Below are 24,080 nucleotides of genomic sequence, written 5' to 3'. Positions count from 1 at the left end.
TTCAAATCAAACACAGTTCTCACAATGTACCACAGATCTCCAGCAATGCAGCACAGACATACAACTCTTTAACCTACAATCATAATATACAATCAAGTCAGGAGATTCTTTAACTGTTACACTAGCCAAAAACAAGATCTGTCCTCGTTAATCAACTCACCACTCTTGATTCTTGCACTCGGCATTGCTCTTCAGCTGACCCATAGCAACTTCTCAATGAGCTAACACTCTTAATTCTGTTAAGACTTTTTTCTTTCCTTGTTCAGCCTCATAGAAACCATTTAACAGCAGACAGCTTTCTCCCAGGATTCTTGGGTTTTGTTTGTCCCTCTTTCACAGGACCCTTAGTCTCTAATCGAGCCCTCATTTTCTCTTCCACTCAATTGCTATTTACATGCTTTTAGAAGACTTTTGGATTCTTTGTATGTTAGCTCCCAGTGAATTTGCATATTCAGATCTGTTGAACTTCCACCACTGGAATGCATGCTAGTGTGGAGCTTGCACATCTCGTGACATCCCTACCTTTGGTTGTGGAATCCTTGGTCTTCGGCTTTTTCTTGCAGACATACGGCCGAGCAATGCCACAGTCTTTATTCTGCCATCTTCCGGAAGATTCTGTCCTGATAACTCCACAGTTTTCCTCAAATGAGTTTGCAGGTTGGTCTATGACAGAGTGGAAAAGAAAACACCAGAAATTTGTGCTGAACCTAGGCATAGACCAGATGTGTTATAGATTTGTGGCAGTCTCTAAAATGACTACACTGAATATTACGTTCTCTAAACCACACCCCCACCAAACAAAGTGATACATATTCAGCAGTCTGAGTAAAAAGCAAACCTCCCACTTGACAGCACTGGGAGTATAAACATCCTTAGCAGCAGCCAGATGGAGGGCAAATAGAATCACTGCTATCCAACGATTCCTGTTGCAACTTAAGCAGTTGATCAAGTTGGTCAAGTAACACAAGGATAAATGTCATCAGTTATCACACCCTAGGAGTAACTAGGATCAGATTAATTATGAGAAATGAAGAGTGCTCCTGAGGCTTGGGGGAGGAGCGGGCAATAGGCAGAAAGCCAGGGAGAGAGAATGACAGATTGAAGAATCAAGAAAGCTGAGAGAGACAGAGAGAATTAATTTGGGAAGAGTTGTTTAGACACACCTTTGATCTGTTTGGTACAAGGCTGATCGCCATTTCTGTGCACAAGCAACAAGGAATGTCTGAAAACTGATATTGTGACAGCAGCAAAAACCAAGCACAGTCCTCAATCCTCTTCTGACAGCCTGAGATGTTCTTTTTGTTGCCTGGGCTCATCTACAGAGTGGTCACTTGAGCTGTGTACTGGTGGACACATCATCCTTGGGTCTTTATAAAGTGCACTTTAATGAAAAGAGTAATAAACAGAAAGCGTGACACTCTCAAGGGTAAATGAGGGTCTCTTGATTGAGGGAGCTGACAAATTTCTTCAGTAAAAGTTTGGAAAAGGGTCGGTGGAATTGAAGTTGTTGGAGTATCGGAGAAGAATGTAGAACAGCCTCTCCTGAAATTAGATATTCAGGACAAACATCTTATTGAATAAAAAGTAGAATTTACCAACCCAAGTGGATGTTTCCAGAAGGCTGAAACTAAAGCATAGACATCAACTGCAGTTTTCCAAAAATCTCTAGGCATGGGACTGGAGCGGGGAAATTGGCTACTGTTTAAGGAGAGTTGTGATAAAGGAATAAGCCTGCAATTTGGAGGTGAGTTTGTGGATAAGATTCCACAATTTATAATGCAGGATATACTTGGTGAAAGGTATGGGCTTAATTAGAATAATTACCATGGATTGACAAAGGGCAGGCCATTCATGATTGAATAATTTTAGTACATCATGATTTTTTAAAATGTATTTATTCACACAATGTAGGCATTGCTGACCATTTATCGCCCATCCCAAATTACCCAGAGGGCAGTTGAGCATTAACCCCAATGTTGTGGGGCTGGAGTCACATGTAGGCGAGACCATGTAAGGATGGCAGTTTCCTCCCCTAAACAGCATGAGAGAACCAGATGGATTTTTCCCCACAATCAACAATGGATTCATGGTCATCACTGTACCCTTAATTCCAGAATTCAAATTTTCGAAAGGAATTTGATAAAGTGCCATGAAGAGACTTGCTACAAGAATAAATACATATGGAATGCAGTCGCACCAATATAGAAAGCGTGCTTCCTAGATTCATCAGAAGTCGGTAATGGAGTTCCACAGGAATTTTGACTTTGTCCTTTTTGTTCACTCATTTATATAAAGGATTTGGATACAGTGGAAAAGAATGATAGTGAAGTTGGCCGATAATTATAGCATAGAGTAAATGGAGTAAGATCTTTTACGGTAGGACACAGGCAAATTAGTGGATTGGACAGGTAGATGACAGTAGCAAAAAGAAACAAATGAAATACTACATTTTGGGAAAGCAACTGTAAAACTGAAATACAAAACAGTGATTGACTATGGAGCAGAAGAACAGACAATGCATGTTGGCAGCGAAACAATTTAAGCTGAGGGCGTGTACGTGAAGAAGAGTCAACCAAGAGTTACTTAATATTGATCGTAATAATTACCCCTTTCCCAGTTGAGGTATTTCAGTGGTGATCCATCAGACCATTGCCAGCCACCATCAATATCCAAATCATTCAGGCCAATCCACAGAGTAGCACTATAACCAGTCAGGAGACCTAGAGAAGAAGACAACTCACATCACAATGCAAAACTTCAGAATAAAATTGCTGAATTTTGACACTCTACTTAGACTAACCTCAAACGTTTGTGGGCACCATCACTCAGATGGAGATGGTTCTCCTAGCACTGCCTCACTCAGTACACAACTTTTAAAAATTCATTTTCAGGAAGAGGGCATTGCTGGCATTTATCATTGATCCCGAGCTGATCTCAAAAAGGTGGTGGGTGAGCTTTCCTCTTAAACCACTACAGTCTGGGTACTGACAGCATTCACACTGTATCTGCAGTGGATTGACCAGAGACAATGAGTGGCAGCTAGGCCACCTCAGATAGGATGTAAAAGTCAACAACAGAGATGTGGGTCTGGAGGACATGTTGTCCAAACCAAGACAAGACAGAAGGGTTCCTCCCCTAAAGGGCTTGAGAAAACCAGTTTGTTTGGAGGTTGACAATCTGACAGCTTTGTATTCATAGAGTCATACAACACGGAAACAGACCCTTTGATCCAACCATAATCCCAAAATAGACGAGTCCCACCTGTCTATGTTTGGCCTGTATCGCTCCAATCCTTTCCTATTCAAGTACTGTCTGCAGTTCTGGTTTTTCTGCTATATGTAGGATGTTGTGAAACTTGAAAGGGTTCAGAAAAGATTTACAAGGATATTGCCAGGGTTGGAGGGTTTGAGCTGTAGGGAGAGGCTGAATAGGCTGTGGCTATTTTTCCTGGAGTATCAGAGGCTGAGGGGTGGCCTCATAGAGGTTTATAAAATCATGAGGGGCATGGAAAAGGTAAATAGACAAGATCTCATCCCTGGGGTGGGCAAGTCCAAAATTTGACGGCATAGGTTTAAGGTGAGAGGGGAAAGATTTAAAAGGAACCCAAGGGAAAACTTCTTTTCATGCAGAGTGTGGTGTGTGCATAGAATGAGCTGTCAGAGGAAGTGGTGGAGTCTTGTATAATTGTAACATCTAAAAGGCATCTGGATTGGTATATGAATAGGAAGGGTTAGAGGGATATGGGCCAAGTGCTGGCAAATGGGATTCGATTAATTTAGGACACCTGGTCAGCATGGATGAGTTAGACCAAAGGGTCTGTTTTTGTGCTATACATTTCTATGATATTGTGACTCTACTTATCTAAGTATCTTTTAAACATTTATAACTTTGTAACTGTAGCCGCATCCACCACTTCCTCTGGAAGTTCATTGTACACACAAAGCACTCTGTGTAATAAAAAACCTGCATCTCACAGCTTTTTTAAAAAGCAACTTATACAGTCAGCTTTTTACCTACACATCCAAATCTTCAAACTGCTGGGACGGAATTAATAGTCCAATAACAACCATTATACTATCATGTCTCGAAGCTTTGTCAAGTTCTAGGAGTTTTCAAATGCTGCCTTGAAACAAATTACCACTTTTTAAATCACAACTGGAAGAAGCTTGGAACTAGGCCAAGCCCAGGAACACAGTGACTCAAGTTTCTCGATAATCCTTTTCTCTCCTTTGACAAGTACCCGAGCTCCATTGACTGAGGAGGATGGTAGAGAGCAAGGTCAGTTGGTAGTTAGTGGCTTAGAGTGAAACCTCGGTTATGAATATAGAACATAGAACAATACAGCACAGAACAGGCCCTTCGGCCCACGATGTTGTGCCGAACATTTGTCCTAGCTTAAGCACCTATCCATGTACCTATCCAATTGCCACTTAAAGGTCACCAATGACTCTGACTCTGCCACTCCCTCAGGCAGCGCATTCCATGCCCCCACCACTCTCTGGGTAAAAAACCTACCCCTGACATCCCCCCTATACCTTCCACCCTTCACCTTAAATTTATGTCCCCTTGTAACATTCTGTTGTACCCGGGGAAAAGGTCTCTGACTGTCTACTCTATCTATTCCCCTGATCATCTTATAAACCTCTATCAAGTCACCCCTCATCCTTCGCCGTTCCAATGAGAAAAGGCCTAGCACTCTCAACCTATCCTCGTAAGACCTATTCTCCATTCCAGGCAACTTCCTGGTAAATTTCCTCTGCACCCTCTCCAAGTGAGGCGACCAGAACTGCACACAGTACTCCAAATGTGGCCTTACCAAGGTCCTGTACAGCTGCAACATCACCTCACGACTCTTGAATTCAATCCCTCTGCTAATGAACGCTCATCCACCATAGGCCTTCTTACAAGCTCTATCCACCTGAGTGGCAACTTTCAAAGATCTATGAACATAGACCCCAAGATCCCTCTGCTCCTCCACCTTACTAAGAACCCTACCGTTAACCCTGTATTCCGCATTCTTATTTGTCCTTCCAAAATGGACAACCTCACACTTGACAGGGTTGAACTCCATCTGCCACTCCTCAGCCCAGCTCTGCATCATATCTAAGTCCCTTTGCAGCCGACAACAGCCCTCCTCTCTATCCACAACACCACCAATCTTCGAATGTATCTCCCCACACCACATGTGAGAAATTGGGATCCACTTTAAAACAAAGATGTTTGGAAATTTTCACTAATGCCACTGTAAAGTCAGACAGATAGCAATTAATGAGTCAAGAGTTAGTATATTTCAATCAGTAATGCTCTTCTGCAGTACAAGAACACATTAATAGTGCCCTTTACTCTTCCAAATGCAAATATATAAAACTGAAGCAGGCATTAACTTAAGGGATCAGACTGCAGGCGCTCAGCCTAAACTCTGGCAAGTATCATCTCCTGAAGACATTCCCCTCAGCCAATTGCCAGAGGAAGTGACTCAGAATATGGGAACCTTCCAACTTGGGTTGTGGCAGGAGCTAGCCTTCAGCTCCAGGTCAGCCCCCCTCAAGAGTTCTAGCTGAGGTGGGTCACATGACTGGCAGAGGCCTGCTGTGGAATAGAAAACACTGGAAAGGTACACAAACATTGAAACATGAACTATCAAAGAGACCACAATTTATACAATAGGAGCCCCTGTGTCCAAATCCCACCAGTTGCCTTTCCTCAATTTACATAGCTCAGTAGAAGCAGTTGCTAGCATTGCAAGAGTCAAAAAGACTGGTTGATGCTCTCGGAACACAGAACATAGAAGTTGAAATAGGCTATTTGGCCCTTCAAACTTGCTTTCCAACTCGATATAAATCTTGGCTGATCCGATTATGGTTTGAACTTTACTTTACTGTCTTACTCTTGACTGCTTTGTTTATTAAAAAGATCTATCTAACTTGGCGCTGAATAAATTCAACAGCCCAAGTCTCTACTGCTCTCTGTGGAAGAGAATTCCACAAATTAATGATCCAGTAAGAGAAAAAAACGTTTTTTTAAATTTTGTCTCTAGTTCAGTCTGGTACAGGATCATCGTTGTTCAACCATGGATTTGCCAACCCGGCTTTCGGAGTAGACCACTCAGAAAGTTGTAAAATGTACACCGGCTAGAAGAAGATTTTTTCAAAATTTGCACACGATGTTCCTCCTGACAGTTTATTATTAAAAACTTTCAAATGGATTGCATTAGCAGCAAACAGTTCCAAAAAATGAAGCCATTCCATCTCTGCTGCACCTCCAAAGGCCAATCCTCCCACTGAAAGACTTTGGGAATTGCATGCATCCCATCTTAATAAACAGCTGAGTTCATTCCACTCAAAAAAGCCTCAAGACTCATAACAGTAACTAAGATGGAGCCACCTCCATCGTTTACTGATGATATTCTTTCAGAGGATCTAAATTCTGCAAAAGCTTGTCAAAAAGGAGGGAATCAGGGCCAAACCGTAATATTTCCAGGAGTAAAGCCATACAAAGTTGATTCCTTAGGGAATGCACTTGACAGTCCTGGCAGTAGTGCGATAGCGAAGAGCAAACTGAATGCACAACTAAAAGCGCTTTGATTTCCAAGAGGATAAAAGATTATTGGAATGTAGAATTTAGGTTGATATCAGATCGACCATGATCTTATTGAATGAAGAAGCAGGATCAAAAGACTCAGTGGTGTACTCTTGCTTCTTGTTTGTATTTGCATATCTTTGTATACTATAAAGGAGGTCAAAACTGAGGATGTAATCCTAGGATTGCTTTCATTGAATCCCTACCGTGTGGAAACAGGCCATTCAAACCATTGCGTCCACATCGACCCTCCGAACAGCATCCTACCCAGATGCACCCCTCTACCTTATCCCTGTAATCCCACATTTCCCATAGAAAATCCACCTAACTTGCACATCTTTGGACTGTGGGAAGAAACTGCAACATCCAGAGGAAACCCACACAGACACAGAGACCTTGTGTAAACTCCACCTGAAGCTGGAATCAAACCCGGTCCCTGACGCTGTGAGGCAGGAGTGCTAACAACTGAGCCACCATGCTCTTATGGATTAATTTGGTTCTCTAGTTAGCAGTCATGTCTCTGACTCAGACAGTTGAGTGTTTAGCAAGTAATCTAGGTCAATATTTCAGTGGAGTACCAAAAGGAGCTATATTTTTCCAAATATTTTCAGACTGGACTTCAATAGCAACCTCATCTGCCTGATCAGGTGGATACAAAAGATTTAATTGCCCCAATGTCTTGCCAACGTTCAACCTAAACCAGTTAAAAGTATTCACCTTGTTACAGTTTATGGAACATCACTGAGTAAAAATTGGTTGCTATGTTTCTCTACAGAACAGCAGCAAATATTCAGGTAATAATATTGGACATGAAGCATTACTATACCTGAAAGCTGCTGAATAAAAATGAGTTATTTCTTTCATCTGTGACAGACATACAAATTGAATCATCCGCTCCCTGCATTGTCTCAATAGGCCCATTGATTGGAGAGATTTCATGAAAGATGTAATAAAAAATAAATTTATATAGCACCTTGTCTAATCTCAGGACATTCTAAAGCACTTTAGAGCCAATGAGGTGTTTTTTTGCAGTGCAAGGAGGAAACGTGGCAGGGAAGCTGCACACAGCAAGATCCTACAAAGAGTAACATGACATTGACAAGATCATATTTTTTGTGTTGGCTAATGAACAAGAGATAGATCTTGCGCACAAACATTGCGGAAAGCTTCCCAGTTCTTACTCAAAATGTTCCCATGGATTTTTTACATCTTGACTAACAAACAAATGAAAGGGTATTGTGAGGACTGGGGGTAATATGGAGTTGAGGTCGCAATCAGATCTTACTGAATGGCAGAGCAGGTCAAAGGGCTGAATGGCCTACTCCTGCATTTAATTCAAACATTTCTTTGCAATTATGTAAATCCCAGGAGGACAGAGGGGGCTTTAGTTTATCATCTCATCTGAGAGGCATATTTGAAACTATATCTCTTCCTCAGAACTGGGCTAGAGTGTCAGTGCAGATTATACCCTGACATTTCCGAAGAGGGGCTTGAACACAAGACTCAGAGATGGGGGAGTATGCTATTGACCAAAACATGGCATTCCTGCCATACCGTTGATGTAGGTCTGTTCATGAAGTTCAGTAATGCTCAGGAGATCAGAGTTCTGCTGCTGACAGCTAATGCGGGCCTCGCTCCAGGAGAGAGTGGACTGGAAGTTGAATTGGTAGCAGCTATTGCTCATTGGGTCCTTGTCCCAGAAGGTTTCACAGTCATCACCTGAAGAAAGAGAAAGTTGATTAGTAAAAGTCCATATACCTAAGATTCTCAGCTAATTCAACTGACTGACCTGGCAGTTAAAACAACAGATCTGAAACAAACTGCTCAGACAATACATTTTCACAGCAACAATCATGGCAACAAAGTTGTAAGCAGGTGTGTCAAAATCTTGTATCTCACTGCACACCAAATGCGCACCAGGCTTGAGGGGTGACCCTTATACAGGTTTATAAAATCATGAAGGGCATAGATAGGATAAATATGCAAGGTGTTGGCAGCGGGGAGAGTCCAGAATGAGAGGGCATAGATTTAGGGTGAGAGGAGAAAGATTTAAAAGGGACCTAAGGGGAAGGTTTTTCACGCAGAGGGTGGTGCACGTATGGAATGAACTGCCAGAGGAAGTGGTGGAGGCTGGTACAATTACAGCATATAAAAGGCATCTCGATGGGTATATGAATAGGAAGGGTTCAGAGGGATCTGGGCCAAGTGTTGGCAAATGGGATAAATTTAAGTTAGGATATCTGGTCAGCATGGATGCATTAGACAGAAGGTCTATTTCCGTGCTGTACATCTCTATGACTCTCTGACTCTAATTTCACTCCAGAACATCCCAGTTTGCCTCCTACTTCGAGGACTGCAATGTCCCCTCTCACATGGTGAACAATGCCCTCCAGCACATCTCCTCCACTTCCCGCACCTCTGTCCTCGAATCCCACCTCTCTGACCGCAACAAGGATAGACCCCCTTTGGGGTTCTCACCTTCCACCCCGCCAATCACTGGATACAACAGATTATCCTCTGCCATTTCCACTACCTACAGTCAGACCCCACCACGAAAGATACATTTCCCTCCCCATCCCTATCAGCATTCTGCAGAGACCACTCCCTCTGTGACTCCCTCATTAGGTCCACACTCCCTACCAACCCAACCTCCACTCCCCGCTCCTTCCCTTGCTGGCATGAGAGGTGTAAAACCTGTATAAGAGCAAATTACTGCGGATACTGGAATCTGAAAACAAAAGGGAAAATGCTGGAAAATCTCAGCAGGTCTGGCAGCATCTGTAAGGAGAGAAAAGAGCTGGCGTTTTGAATTTAACTGACCCTTTGTCAAAGCTTTGACAATGGGTCAGTTAGACTCGAAACGTCAGCTCTTTTCTCTCCTTACAGATGCTGCCAGACCTGTTGAGATTTTTCAGCATTTTCTCTTTTGGTGTAAAACCTGTGCCCACACCTCCCGCCTCATCTCCATCCAAAGCCCCAAAGGATCCTTTCAATGTGACACAGATTTACCTGTACCTCAAAACACCTCATCGACTGTGTCCGTTGCTTTTGATGTGGTTTCCTCTACATTGGGGAGACAGGATGCCAACTTGCAGAATGTTCCAGAGAACATCTCTGGGCCACCCGTACCAACTAACCCCACTCACTGTGGCCGACCACTTCAACTCCCCCTCCCACTCCATTAAGGACATGCAAGTCATGGGTCTCCGCCATCACCAAATCCTAGCCACCAGACGCTTGGAGGAAAAATGGCTCATCTTCCGCCTTGGTACCCTCCAACCACATGGCATCAACATCGATTTCACCAGTTTTCTCATCTCCCCCTCCCACAGCTCATCCCAGATCTAACCCTCCAACTCAGCCCTGCCCTCTTGAACTGTCCCACCTGTCCATCTTCCTTCCCAACTATCCGCTCCACCCTCCGCTCCGACCTATCACCGTCAACCCCCACGTGCATCTACCTATCACCTTCCAACCTACCTACCACCCCCCCTGCCCGACCCCTTCCTACTTATTTCTCAGCCCCCTTCCCTCACCCCCACATTCCTGATGAATGGCTTATGTCCAAAATATCGACTCTCCTGCTGTCTGACCTGCTGTTCTTTTCCAGTGCCACACCTTTTGACTCTGATCTCCAACATCTGAAGTCCTCACTTTCACCTCAGATATAAATTGATTGGGTAGCAGGAAGCAGTGTACTGGGTCTATACACCGATTGGCAAAATGTGACTAGTGATGAGGGGATCTATACTAGGGACCCGGCTTTATGTGGTATTTACAAATGATTTGGATAAAAGAGTAGACAGCTGTGTAGCCAAGTTGACTGGGCACAGAAAGTTCCACAGACTTTGATAGATTAAAGTGAGTGAGAAAAAAAACTGTTCAAAATGGACAAGAATGAGATCATCTGCTTTGGATGCAAGAATAGATCCAAGTATTTTCTAAATAATGAGAAGCTCAAATTGTAGATGAATGGAAAGATTAAGGAGTCCAAGTTTAGAATTCACTAAAAACGTTCATACATTCCATGAATGTTTTACTTTTGATTTCAGTCCATTACTGGTTCAAGATGGCAGAGCTTGTCCACAGGGATCACTTTTCTTTCTTATTTTCTTGCTTTTTCTTTCTTTTTTTTTAAAGTTTTTCTTTCTCTACTTACATTCTAGAGGGAGCTCAGTCATGGAGGCAGCGGCAGCAAAGGCAGCAGCTGGGGCTTTGGCGGTTGGCCACAAGGTGGCTGATATGCCTGGGCAGAACGCTGACAATCAGGTGGCATCACGGCCTCTTCAGGAATAGGACAGCATGGTGGCTTAGTGGTTAGCACTGCTACCTCACAGCACCAGTGACCCGGGTTCGTTCCACCCTCGGGCGATTGAATCTGTGAAGTTTGCACAATCTACCCGTCTCTGCACGGGTTTCCTCCCACAGTCCAGAGTGCAGATTGGCCATGGGAAATTCCCCTATAGTTGATCAGGGATGTGCAGGCTAGGTGGGGTAGCCGCGGCAAATGTGGGGTGACATGGATAGGATTGGGAGGTGAGTCAGGGTGGGATGCTCTTCGGAGAGTCAGTGTGGACTTGATGGGCCGAATGACTTCTTTCAGCATTGTAGTGATTCTATGAATAGGAGGCCTTGAATATGAATGCTAACCACATTCACACCAAATGCCAAAAGTAATATTTTTATCCTTAAATGCTACACATGGCCTTCACTAACTCCAATGGATGAAGTTGAGCACAAAGGTTTTTTTCTCCTATTCCAACCTTGCCTCGCTCTCTCCCGCAGACAGTGACTCACCCTCGGGTGCTCACCCAGTGGTGTCAGCTGCTACCTCTCACAATTGACCATTCTTCCTGAGTGAGGCTGAACTGCCAATTTTGGCAGGCCGGTCAAAATAAGAGTATCTCAGAGCCAAGTCCAAGACTGTCCTTGTGTGACATTCAGTTTCCAGCAGCAGCAGCTCTTGCTGAATGCCTCCTGTCACCATCCAAAGATACATCAGTGCAGCAAGGAGTGGGGACTCAAAAATCTGCCTTCCCAGGCGGGTGTCACACCATAAAACTACCTTGTATGTGCTCCAGGCAGGACAGGTCACTAATACACTAAGTCTTACTGGAAATCTCAGAAAACAATTGGCTGTGTTGTAAACTGTGGATTTATAAATGACATGAGATGCAAATTATAGATCACAGCATATTTCAGTAGAATGATAAATCTGCGTAGCTCTGATGAATGCTTTCTGGAGTTTAAGGGTCAGCATTTTGTTGTAAAAGGTGATTGGAAATAGCAATAGCAACAGAGACGTGGAGGAGCAGATTGGAAGGCAGATTATGGGAAGGTGCAGAAGTAACAGGGTTGTTGGTATGGGTGACTTCAACTTCCCTATTATTGATTGGAGCCTCCTTAATGCAAATAGTTTTGATGGAACAGATTTTGTCAGGTGTATCCCAGAAGAATTCCTGACTCAATATGTAGATAGGCTGACTAGAGGGGAGGCCATATTGGATTTGGTGCTTGGCAATGAATCGGGTCACGTGTTAGATGTCTCGGTGGGAGAGCAGTTCAGTGATAACAATCACAACTCCCTGACCTTTACTATAATCATGGTGAGGGAAAGGAACATATGGTAAGGGTAAGTATTTAATTGGGAGAGGAGGAATTACAATGCTATTAGGCAGGAACTGAGGAGCATAAATTGGGAACAGAAACATGGAGGTTGTTTAGGGAGCACTTGCTGATGGTGGTGGATAGGTTTGTCCCACTGAGGCAAAGAAGGTATGGTAGGGTGAAAGAACCTTGGATAACGAGATGTGGAACATCTCACCAAGAGGAAGGAGGAAGCTTACTTAAGGTTGAGGAAGCAAGGAGCAGATGGTTACGAGATAGTCAGGAAGGAACTGAAGAATGTACTTAGGAGGGCTAGAGGGGGCATGAATAAGCTTTGGTGGGTAGGATTAAGAAAAACCCTAAGGCGTTCTACACCTATGTGAGGTACAACAGTATGGCCAGAAAGCGGGTGAGGCCAATCAGGGATAGTGGAGGGAACTTGTGCCTGCAGTTGGAGAAGGTAGGGAAGGTCTTTAATGAATATGTTGCTTCAGTATTCACTAGTGAGAGGGACCTTGTCATTTGTGAGGACAGAGTGAAACAAGCTGATGTGCTAGAACACATCAGCTTGGGCGGCACGGTAGCACAGTGGTTAGCACTGCTGCCTCACAGCGTCTGAGACCCGGGTTCAATTCCCGCCTCAGGCGAGTGACTGTGTGGAGTTTGCACGTTCTCCCCGTGTCTGCGTGGGTTTCCTCCGGGTGCTCCGGTTTCCTCCCACAGTCCAAAGATGTGCAAGTCAGGTGAATTGGCCATGCTAAATTGCCCGTAGAGTTAGGTTAGGGGTATGGGTGGGTTGCGCTTTGGCGGGTCGGTGTGGACTTGTTGGGCCGAAGGGCCTGTTTCTACACTGTAAGTAATCTAATGTAAAAAAACAGGTTGATGTTAGGGAGGGGTATGTGCTAGAAATTTTGAAAAACATGAAGATTGATAAAACATAGAACAATACAGCACAGAACAGGCCCTTCGGCCCACGATGTTGTGCCGAACATTTGTCCTAGCTTAAGCACCCATCCATGTACCTATCCAATTGCTGCTTAAAGGTCACCAAAAATTCTGACTCTACCACTCCCACAAAAAGCGCATTCCATGCCCCCACCACTCTCTGGGTAAAGTACCTACCCCTGACATCCCCCCTATACCTTCCACCCTTCACCTTAAATTTATGTCCCCTTGTAACACTCTGTTGTACCCGGGGAAAAAGTTTCTGACTGTCTACTCTATCTATTCCTCTGATCATCTTATAAACCTCTATCAAGTCACCCCTTATCCTTCTCCGTTCCAATGAGAAAAGGCCTAGCACTCTCAACCTATCCTCGTACGACCTATTCTCCATTCCAGGCAACATCCTGGTAAATCTTCTCTGCACCCTCTCCAAAGCTTCCACATCTTTCCTAAAGTGAGGCGACCAGAACTGCACACAGTACTCCAAATGTGGCCTTACCAAGGTCCTGTACAACTGCAACATCACCTCACGATTCTTGAATTCAATCCCTCTGCTAATGAACGCTAATACACCATAGGCCTTCTTACAAGCTCTATCCACCTGAGTGGCAACTTTCAAAGGTCTATGAACATAGACCCCAAGATCCCTCTGCTCCTCCACCTTACTAAGAACCCTACCGTTAACCCTGTATTCCGCATTCTTATTTGTCCTTCCAAAATGAACAATCTCACACTTGACAGGGTTGAACTCCATCTGCCACTCCTCAGCCCAGCTCTGCATCATATCTAAGTCTCTTTGCAGCAGACAACAGCCCTCCTCACTATCCACAACTCCACCAATCTTCGTATCGTCTGCAAATTTACTGACCCACCCTTCGACTCCCTCTTCCAAGTCATTAATAAAAATTACAAACAGTAGAGGACCCAGAACTGATTTCTGCGAAACTCCACTTATAACTGGGCTCCAGGCTGAATATTTACCATCTACCACCACTCTCTGACTTCGACCGGTTAGCCAGTTTTCTATCCAACTGGCCAAATTTCCCTCTATCCAATGCCTCCTGACTTTCCGCATAAGCCTACCATGGGGAACCTTATCAAATGCCTTACTAAAATCCATGTACACTGCATCCACTGCTCTACCCTCATCCACATGCTTGGTCACCTCCTCAAAGAATTCAATAAGACTTGTAAGGCAAGACCTACCCTTCACAAATCCGTGCTGGCTGTCCCTAATCAAGCAGTGTCTTTCCAGATACTCATAAATCCTATCCCTCAGTACCCTTTCCATTACTTTACCTACCACCGAAGTAAGACTAACTGGCCTGTAATTCCTGGGGTTATCCCTATTCCCTTTTTTGAACAGGGGCACAACATTCGCCACTGTCTAGTCCTCTGGTACCACCCCCGTTGACAGTGAAGATGAAAAGATCATTGCCAACGGTACTGCAATTTCCTCTCTTGCTTCCCACATAATCCTAGGATATATCCTGTCAGGCCCGGGGGACGTGTCTATCCTCAAGTTGTTCAAAATGTCCAACACATCTTCCTTCCTAACAAGTATCTCTTCTAGCTTACCAGTCCGTTTCACACTCTCCTCTTCAACAATACGGTCCCTCTTGTTTGTAAATACTGAAGAATAGTACTCATTCAAGACCTCACTTATCTCTTCCGACTCAATACACAGTCTCCCACTACTGTCCTTGATCAGACCTACCCTCGTTCTCATCATTCTCATGTTTCTCACATATGCATAAAATGCCTTGGGGTTATCCTTGATCCTATCCGCCAAAGATTTTTCATGCCCTCTCTTAGCTCTCCTAATCCCTTTCTTCAGCTCCCTTCTGGCTATCCTGTATCCCTCCAATGCTCTGTCTAAACCTTGTTTCCTCAACCTTATGTAAGCCTCCTTCTTCCTCTTTACCAGACATTCAACCTCCCTCGTCAACCAAGGTTCCCTCACAAGACCATTTGTTTCCTGCCTGACAGGTACATATATATCAAGGACACGTCATATCTGTTCCTTGAAAAAGTTCCACATTTCCACGACATCCTTCCCTGACAGCCTATGCTCCCAACTTATGCTCCTCAGATCCTGTCTTACAGAATTGTATTTACCCTTCCCCAATTGTAAAACCGACCCTGTTGCACGCACCTATCTCTCTCCATAACCAAGGTGAAAGTCACAGAATTGTGGTCACCATCACCAAAATGTTCACCCACTAACAAGCCCACTAACTAACACTAACTTGTCCCGGTTCGTTACCAAGTACCAAATCCAATATGGCCTCCCCTCTGGTCGGATAATCTACATACTGAGTTAGAAAAGCTTCCTGGACACAATGCACAAACACTGCCCCATCCAATCTACTTGATCTAAAGAGCTTCCAATCAATATTTGGGAAGTTGTAATCGCCCATGACTACTACCCTGAGGCTTCTGCACCTTTCCAAAATCTGTTTCCCAATCTGTTTCTCCACATCTCTGCTGCTATTGGGGGGCCTATAAGTAAACACCCAACAAGGTGTCTGCACCTTTCCTATTTCTGACTTCAGCCCATACAACCTCCAAAGGCAGATCCCCCTCGAACTGCCTTTCTGCAGCCGTTATACCATTTCTAATTAGCAACGCCACCCCACCTCCTTTTTTACCACCCTCTCTAATCTTACTGAAACATCTGTAATCAGGAACCTCCAACAACCATTCCTGTCCCTCTTCTATCCACGTTTCTGTGATGGCCACAACATCGTAGTCCCAGGTACCGATCTACACCTTAAGTTCACCCACCTTATTTCTGATACTCCTTGCGTTAAAGTATACACACTTGAACCCATCTCTGTGTCCACAAGTATTCCCTGTCAGTGCTACCTTCTCCACAGCCTCCCTACATTCTTGGACATCCTGACAAACAGCTAACCTACTTGCTGGACTACAAGTCCAGATCCCATCCCCCTGCCAAATTAGTTTAAATCCCCCGAAGAGTGCTAGCAAACCTACCTCCCAGGATATTGGTGCCCTTCTGGTTCAGGTGCAACCTGTTCTGCTTGTACAGGTCCCACCTTCCCCAGAATATAGTCCAATTGTCCAAATACCTGAAGCCCTCCCTCCTACACCATCCTTGCAGCCACGTGCTCAATTGCACTCTCTCCCTATTCCTTGCCTCACTGTCACGTGGCACCGGCAACAACCCAGAGATGACGACTCTGTCCGTCCTAGCTTTTACCTTCCAGCCTAACTCCCTGAGCTCCTGAATGACCTCCCCACCCCTCTTCCTACCTATGTCGTTAGTGCCAACGTGCACCACGACTTCTGGCTGCACACCCTCCCCCTTAAGGATTCTGAAGACACGGTCCGAGACGTCTCAGACCCTGACCGGGAGGCAACAAACCATTCGAGAGTCTCGCCCATGTCCACAGAACCGCCTGTCCGTCCCTCTAACTATACAGTCTCCTATAACTAGCGCTCTCCTCCTCTCCCCCTTTCCCTTCTGAGCCTCAGAGCCGAACCTCGTGCCAGAGACCCGGTGACTGCAGCTTTCCCCTAGGACTGCCAGGCCTTCCCTCCCCAACAATATCCAAAGCGGTATACTTATTGTTGAGGGGAACGACCCTGCACTGCCTGCTTCCTCCCCTTCCCAACTCTAACTATTACCCAGCTACCTCTGTTCTCTGGCGTAACTATGTCCCTATAGCTTCTATCTATCACCCTCTCAGCCTCTCGAATAATCCTCAGTTCATCCAACTCCAGGTTCCAGTTCCCTAACGCATTCTGTGAGGAGCAGGATCTGACTGCATTTCCTGCAGTTGAAGTCGGCAGGAGCATCGGTGGTCACCCCTACCTCAAACATCCTGCAGGGGGAACATTCCACTGCCTGCGTTGCCATTACTCTATACTTAGTCTCCAAAACAAGAATACTGAGTAGCTTACCTGTGGACTTTAAAGTTAGGTTAGAGGAGGAGGATGGGAGTGAGGCCCTACTTTGTAGGGCCTGGGGTCCAGAACACACCCACTCAAATATCAATCACTTACCTTCCCTGGGTCAGACGGGATATACCCTAGATTCCTATGGGAGTGAGGGAAAAGATTGCTGCACCCTTGGTGATGAACTTTGCATCCTCACAGTCCACTGAAGTAGTGCCAGATGATTGGAGGGTGTTAAATATTATTCCCTTGTTTAAGAAAGGGAGTAAGGATAACCATGGGAATTACAGACCAGTCTTACGTCAGTGGTGGGCAAATTATTGAGAGGATTCTGAGAGACAGGTTTTATGATTATTTGGAACGGCATAGTTTGATTAGAGATGGTCAGCATGGCTTTGAAAGGAGCAGGTCATGCCTCACAAGCCTTATTGAGTTCTTTGAAGATTTGACAAAACACATTGATGAAGGAGAGCACTGGTTGTGGTGTACATGGATTTTAGCAAGGTGTTTGATAAGGTTCCCCATGGTAGGCTCATTCAGAAAATAAGCAGACATGGGATACAGGGAATTTTGGCTATCTGGATACCGAATTGGCTGGCCCATAGAAAACAGAGTGTGGTAGTAGATGGAAAGTATTCAGCCTAAAGCTTAGTGACCAGTGATGTTTCACAGGGATCTGTTCTGGGACCTCGGCTCTTTGTGATTTTTATAAACGACCTGATTCAGGAAGTGGAAAGGTGGTTTAATAGGTTTGCCAATGACACAAAGGTTGGTGGAGTTATCGATGGATGATAGTAACATGAAGGATATGTAGGTTAGTTTGATCTTTGAGTCAAAAAGTATGGTGCTGGCAAAGCACAGCCAGTCAGGCAGCATCTGAGGAGCAGAACAGTCTTGAGCATTAGCTCTTTCCTGTAATGACATTCCTGATGAAGATCTTATGCTCAAATCATCGACTCTCCTACTCCTCAGATGCCGCCTGACTGGCTGTGCTTTTCCAGTGCCACACTTCTTGACTCTGATCTCCAGCACCTACAGTCCTCGCTTTCTCATAGTTTGATCTTAGAATAGGATAAAAGGTGCGCATAACATCAAAGACCTGTTCTGTGCTGTACTGTTCTACATTCCATGTTGTAAAACAGTCTCCCTTTCTCCAACGAAATGAGAAAAAGAGATTGTGAAGGCAGAATAGATGGATGGGAAGAGATAGAACAGAGAAGAATCCTGGGAAAGGAAACCAGAGAACAGAGACATCACAGTGAGGATGGACCGGAGTTCAGTGAAGGTCTGAATAGGCCTTACAGAAAAGGTCAGTCACAAAGTTGCACTATAGTATGAAGTAGGGTGCAAGGACTGAGGTCCGGTCCGAGGGCAAGGGAGGTTCCAAGGGTGAAAGTATCAGAGTGTAATGAGGACTGGTCAGATTTTAAAGGAAGGTTTGAAGGCCAGAGTGTGAGGGAGAGTGAGAGGAACAGTCAGACTGTGCGGGAGGGTGAGAGGGACAGTGAGAGTTTGAGGGAGGGTGAGAGGGCTGTTGAAGTCCAAGGATGGGCCCGAGCATAAATTGGGCAATTACAGGCAGTGGATGGGCAAGAGAACTGGCACACAACTGACTTGTGAACAAAACAAACGGCAAAGACAATCAAGCCTTTATCAGACATGTTAAAGCTTGCAGTATTCCCAATCATTTACAAATCATTTTAAAAATCTGAAAGTTACACTTATTACAGGTTTCATTTTTGTTAGTCTTCAATGAGGACAATTTTATGAGCTGTTGGCTTCTTGTTTTTTTTTCCAAACTCCTTCCACAACAAAATTTGAAGCCAGTCTTTGCCCTAGGATTGAAAAAGACTGAAGACACTCACTAAGCTCGCTGTCATTCTAACTAAATTTAAAAAAATAATTTGAAAGAATAGAGAACCCATATCTGGACTGAAACACAAGAAAATTTGATTCAAATTCTAAGTTAAACTTATATAATCCAGAGGGCAGCCTCATCAAACACTTTAGCGCACTTACTTTTGACTGGGCAGAATCCCCATTGTTCATCCAGCCCATAATCTACCGTTGTCGCACACCAGAGGTGTCCATCTTCTCGGCCAATACTAGTGCAGTCATGGTACCACTGGCTGTCATACATAAACGGAATTGTGCATGGCTTTCCATGAGAATTCCCCTGGATGGTGTAAATCTCTAAAAGAAAGAAATAATATCATTCAGAAAGTAAAATGTCACTGTGTACATCAACACCAACAAGTCCCAGTTGAATGAGGCTGACCATGGGTAACAGTCAGTCCTGAAGGTGATTGGGACTGACATTTATACAAATCATTTGCATTACTTAACCGTCACCTCCAACCCTCACTGTATTTGCTGCAGACATCATCCTATTGTCAAAAGTTTGGAGGCTCATCCATTTGAATTAAAACCATGAGGTTCAATGTCAACCTCCAATTCTCTAGCTGACAGAGGTGTCCATACTCAACTCTATAAAAGGATTTACCTGAAACCAAAGTGCAAAGTGGCAGAAATGGAACAATGCATTTTAGGTCATCTTGCTCTTTTAAGAAAAGTATTAAATCTATATTTTAATTCATGATGTGGAGGTGCTGGTGTTGGACTGAGGTGAACAAAGTTAAAGATCACACAACAGGTTATAGTTCAACAGGTTTATTTGAAAATACAAGCTTTTGGAACGCTCCTAGTTCTGTACTTTCAAATAAACCTGTTGGACTATAACCTGGTTTAGATTGGATTAGATTACTTACAGTGTGGAAACAGGCCCTTCGGCCCAACAAGTCCACACCGACCCGCCAAAGCGCAACCCATTCCCCTACATTTACCCCTTCACCTAACACTACGGTGTAATTTAGCATGGCAATTCACCTAACCTGCACATTTTTGGACTGTGGGAGGAGACCGGAGCACCTGGAGGAAAACCATGCAGATACGGGGAGAATGTGCAAACTCCACACAGTCAGTCGCCCGAGGTGGGTCTCTGGTGCTGTGAGGCAGCAGTGCTAACCACTGTGCCGAAAACTGAATTGTTGTGTGATTTTTAGCTACATTTTAATTCAATATTGTTATTTCAAAATTTACAGGCTTCATGAGGTATTATAGCAAGGACTTGTAAAAGGCAAATCACATCTTATTTCTTTATTTTTCTAATTATACTAAGAACAATGGTAATACTTTACTAATAACGTTGTTTTTCTATGTTACCACTTGTATCTAAGTTTTGTACCCCGGTACCTTTGTACTTAAGATGCTCTGTGTGGCAACATTGTAAAATTCTCACTATTCTCTTGTACTTCTGAACTTGAGTACACGTGACAATAAAGCTTAAAGCTTAAATCAAAAAAAAATCAAATAACATCGTAGAATCCCTACACTGTAGAAGTAGGCTATTTGGCCCAATAAGGCAGAAGTGGGTACTGCAGATGCTGGAGATAAAGTCAAGATTAGAGTTGCAGGAAAAGCACAGCAGGTCAGGCAACATCTGAGGAGAAGGAAAAATTGGTGTTTCAGGCAAAAACCCTTAATCAGGAATCACACATTTGGCCAAACAAGTCCATACCGACCCTCCGAAGAATAACCCACATTATTTCTATTTAAATAATCATCCAATGCTATTTGCCTGAAGACCTCAATTTAATCTGGCACCATCACACTTCCAGGTAGCACTTTTCAGACCCAAATCATTGTGTGTGTGTGCGCGCGCGCGCGTGGGAAATACACAGCATTTCTTTTGCAAACCAGTTTAAATCAATGTTCAGTCATTTTAGATCCTTTTATGAATGAGTCCAGCTTTTTCTCGTGTACTCAGGATTAATTCTGTTAATTCTAAGAAAGCAGAAAAACTAGGGTTATCCTCCTTAAAGCAGAGAATATAATAGGCTAATAGCATTGTCCAAAATTAGGATGGGTTTTGATGGAGCAACCATGATAAAAGTGCTTCTTAATGGTCAGGGATTTGGTAAATGGATGACATAGACGTAAGATAATTTACAATGAGAATTTCTTTATCATGGGAAATGATTATCATCTGAATTATACTGTCTGAAAGAGTGGCAGAGGCAAATTTAACAGTAGCTTTCAAAAGATGTTCGGATAAATAATTGAAAAAGAGTTACAAAAAAAGGGAAGAGAAAGGTGTTAGATTGTTTCGATGAGCACTTTGAATTAAAGAGCCTCTTCCTTTGCTGTAGTATTCTCTGAGAGATGTATTATATTGATAAAAGAAGTGTATATAGGAATTCTTAACAAGCACATTTGGCAACTTGTTGGGAAAATTAGTTCCTGTCAGAAAACTGCAAGTTAGTTACCCAAAATGAAATCCACTTGAAGGATATAAGTAATGGTGCCCTCTGGCAATCAATGCTGGGACCGTTGCTCTGACCTGCATAGAAGTTGCTGCCTCATAGTGCCAGGGACCCAGGTTCAATTCCCCCCCATCTGCAGGGGTTTCCTTTGGATGCTCCAGTTTTCTTCCACAGTATGAAGATGTGCAGGTTATGTTAATTGGCCATGCTAAATTGCCCATAGTGACTAGGGTGTGCAGGCTAGATGGGGTTAGCCATGGGAAATGCTGACTTTCAGGAAGAAGGTGGGTGGATCTGGGTGGGATGCTGTTTGGAGGGTCAGTATGGACTTGCAGGGCTGAATGGCCTGTTTCCACAGTGTAGGCTTCAATGATTGTACAGGCAAAATTTGGCAAGCAATACTAGAGTGGAACAATGGACTATCTTTAAAGAGGAGATAGTTTGGCTTAAATTGAGGTTCTTTCCTAAGAGGATGAAATGGTAGGACAAATCAATCCAGAGTTTCCTAAATGACAAAAGAGATAGCTAGTAAGATGGAGCCGAAAAAGAATGCACATGGCAGATGTCACATTAATAACATCAGTGAAAATAGGGCTCCATCTTACTAGCTGTGAAAATACAGAGAAATTCAGAGGGGATCTGAAAAATAAATGAAAGAAGCAATGAGAGGCCATTGGCACTTGACAGAAATGGAATCCAGAAGTCTAACACAGACATGTAATTTATAAAAGATAGGTAAAGAGAGGCGTGGGGCTAATTATGGATCAAAAAGGAAACCTGCATACAGAGATGGAGGTTATGGTTGACATACTAAATGAGTGCTTTACATCAGTCTTTACAAAGGGAAAGGCTGCCAAAGGCGGAGCTAGTTGAGTTACTAGAAGACTTAACAACTGATTAGGATGAGGTGTTAAATAGAATGAAAAACAGAGTTAACAATTTGAGTCTAGCATGAAGAATTATATTAGGCTCTAAACATTAATTCTGTTCTCTCTTTGCAGATGTTACCAGGCTTGTTCAGTTTCTCCAGTATTTTCTTTGTTTCAGATATCCAGCACCTGCAATATATTGCCTTTATAAAATATTTGGCTGGATGGAATGCCACCCAGGATCTCACGCAATGCGCCAAGGATAAGAAGGCAAGGATGGGAGGAAATGATGGAGGTATTGGCTGTTATTGTACAATTCTCCTTAAAAATACATTTGGTGCTGAAAGACTGGAGAATTTTGAATACTATGCTATTATTGAGACTGTGCAAAGATGTGCCCAGCCATTGTGCGTCAGTTATCCTTATTAGAAACAATATTGCAGAACAAATGTAGATTAATTACAGAAATCCATGACGGATTTGTCACAGGTAAATCATGTTTAACTTTAATGTCGAGGTGCTAGTGTTGGATTAGGGTGGACAAAGTCAGAAGTCACACAACACCAGGTTATATGCCAACAGGTTTATTCGAAATCACAGGCTTTTGGGATGCTGCTCCTTCATCAGGTGAAGTCTTCATTGAGTGTCGACATGCATACTACCATTACACGTGAGGACACCACCCACCACGTGCGTGGAAGGTACTCATCTGACTCAGCCAATTTTGTCTATCTACACTGCAGGCACGAATGCCCTGAGGCATGGCATATTGGCAAAACCATGCAGATGCTACAACAGATGAATTGGCAACAATCGCCAGACTGGGATGTTCCTTCCCAGTGGGGGAGCATTTCAGCGGTCAAAGATATTCGGCCTTGGATCTTCGGGTCAAGGTCCTTCAAAGCAGACTTGGGGATACTCAAGAACACAGAGAGGCCTAGCAGAGGCTGATAGCCAAGTTCTGTACCCATGTGGACGGCCAAAACCGGAATCTTGCATTCATGTCACACTACGGGTGACCCCAGCACACCATACACTCTCACACACAAACACTCTCACATACGCAAACACACTCACACAGACAAACACACTCACACAGACCCTCTCTCATGCTCACGCTCTATCTCTCATACACACATGCTCACAAACCCTCTCCCAGGCATGTATTTCATCACGCTTGCGTGTGCCCACACGCACAGTCTCGTGCACACACACCGTCCTGTGCGTGCCCACACGCGCGCACACAGTCCCACGCACACCCACACACACACTCAGTCCCATGCACACCCACACACACTCAGACCCGCGCACCCACACACACCCAGACCCGCGCACCCACACACACCCATGCACACACTCAGTTCCTCGCACACCCACACACACTCAATCCCATGCACATCCACACACACTCAGACCCACACACATACACACAGTTTCACACACACACTCAGTCCTGCACACCCACACACATACACACACTCAGTCCCACACATTCACTCACTTAGTCCCGCGCATGCCCACACACAGACTCCCACGTGTGCACACATCTTCTCCCACACACATTTTCTCTCTCACATGCACTCACTCTCCCTCTCTCCTGCGCACACATACAAAAGCTCTCACTCCTGCGTGTGCTCATACACACATTCTCCCTCCTGTACACACGCTCCCCTCTTCCCCCGCGCACATAAACAGTCTCCCACTCTCCCGCCTGCGCGCACACATACACTCCCTCTGATTTGCACACGCAGTGAACACACTCTCCCACTCCCCCACGTGCACACACACTTCGAACTGACAGCCAGACTACTGCGACCACTAGGACTCATAACAGCAC

General features: G+C 44.2%; 1 protein-coding gene across 1 annotated transcript in view; it reads right to left on the bottom strand.

Annotated features, from left to right (window-relative positions):
• mrc2 (mannose receptor, C-type 2) overlaps positions 1 to 24,080 on the bottom strand; it is a 337,889-nt gene that overhangs the window by 173,926 nt on the left and 139,883 nt on the right. The window contains exons 3-6 of the mRNA XM_087977928.1: positions 19,072 to 19,245; positions 8,134 to 8,298; positions 2,607 to 2,720; positions 523 to 663 (exon numbers count right to left, since the gene is read on the bottom strand). Coding sequence (XP_087834054.1) covers positions 523 to 663; positions 2,607 to 2,720; positions 8,134 to 8,298; positions 19,072 to 19,245 — 594 coding nt within the window. The remainder of the gene's footprint in view (positions 1 to 522; positions 664 to 2,606; positions 2,721 to 8,133; positions 8,299 to 19,071; positions 19,246 to 24,080) is intronic.

This window comes from Chiloscyllium plagiosum, unplaced genomic scaffold, assembly GCF_037043375.1.
Source record: "Chiloscyllium plagiosum isolate Xiang-an unplaced genomic scaffold, Cpla_swu_hap1 HiC_scaffold_32, whole genome shotgun sequence".
In the NCBI taxonomy this organism is placed as follows: Eukaryota; Metazoa; Chordata; class Chondrichthyes; order Orectolobiformes; family Hemiscylliidae; genus Chiloscyllium; species Chiloscyllium plagiosum.
The sequence above is the reverse complement of the archived record's forward strand: the minus strand, read 5'-3'. Positions and strand labels throughout refer to the sequence as shown.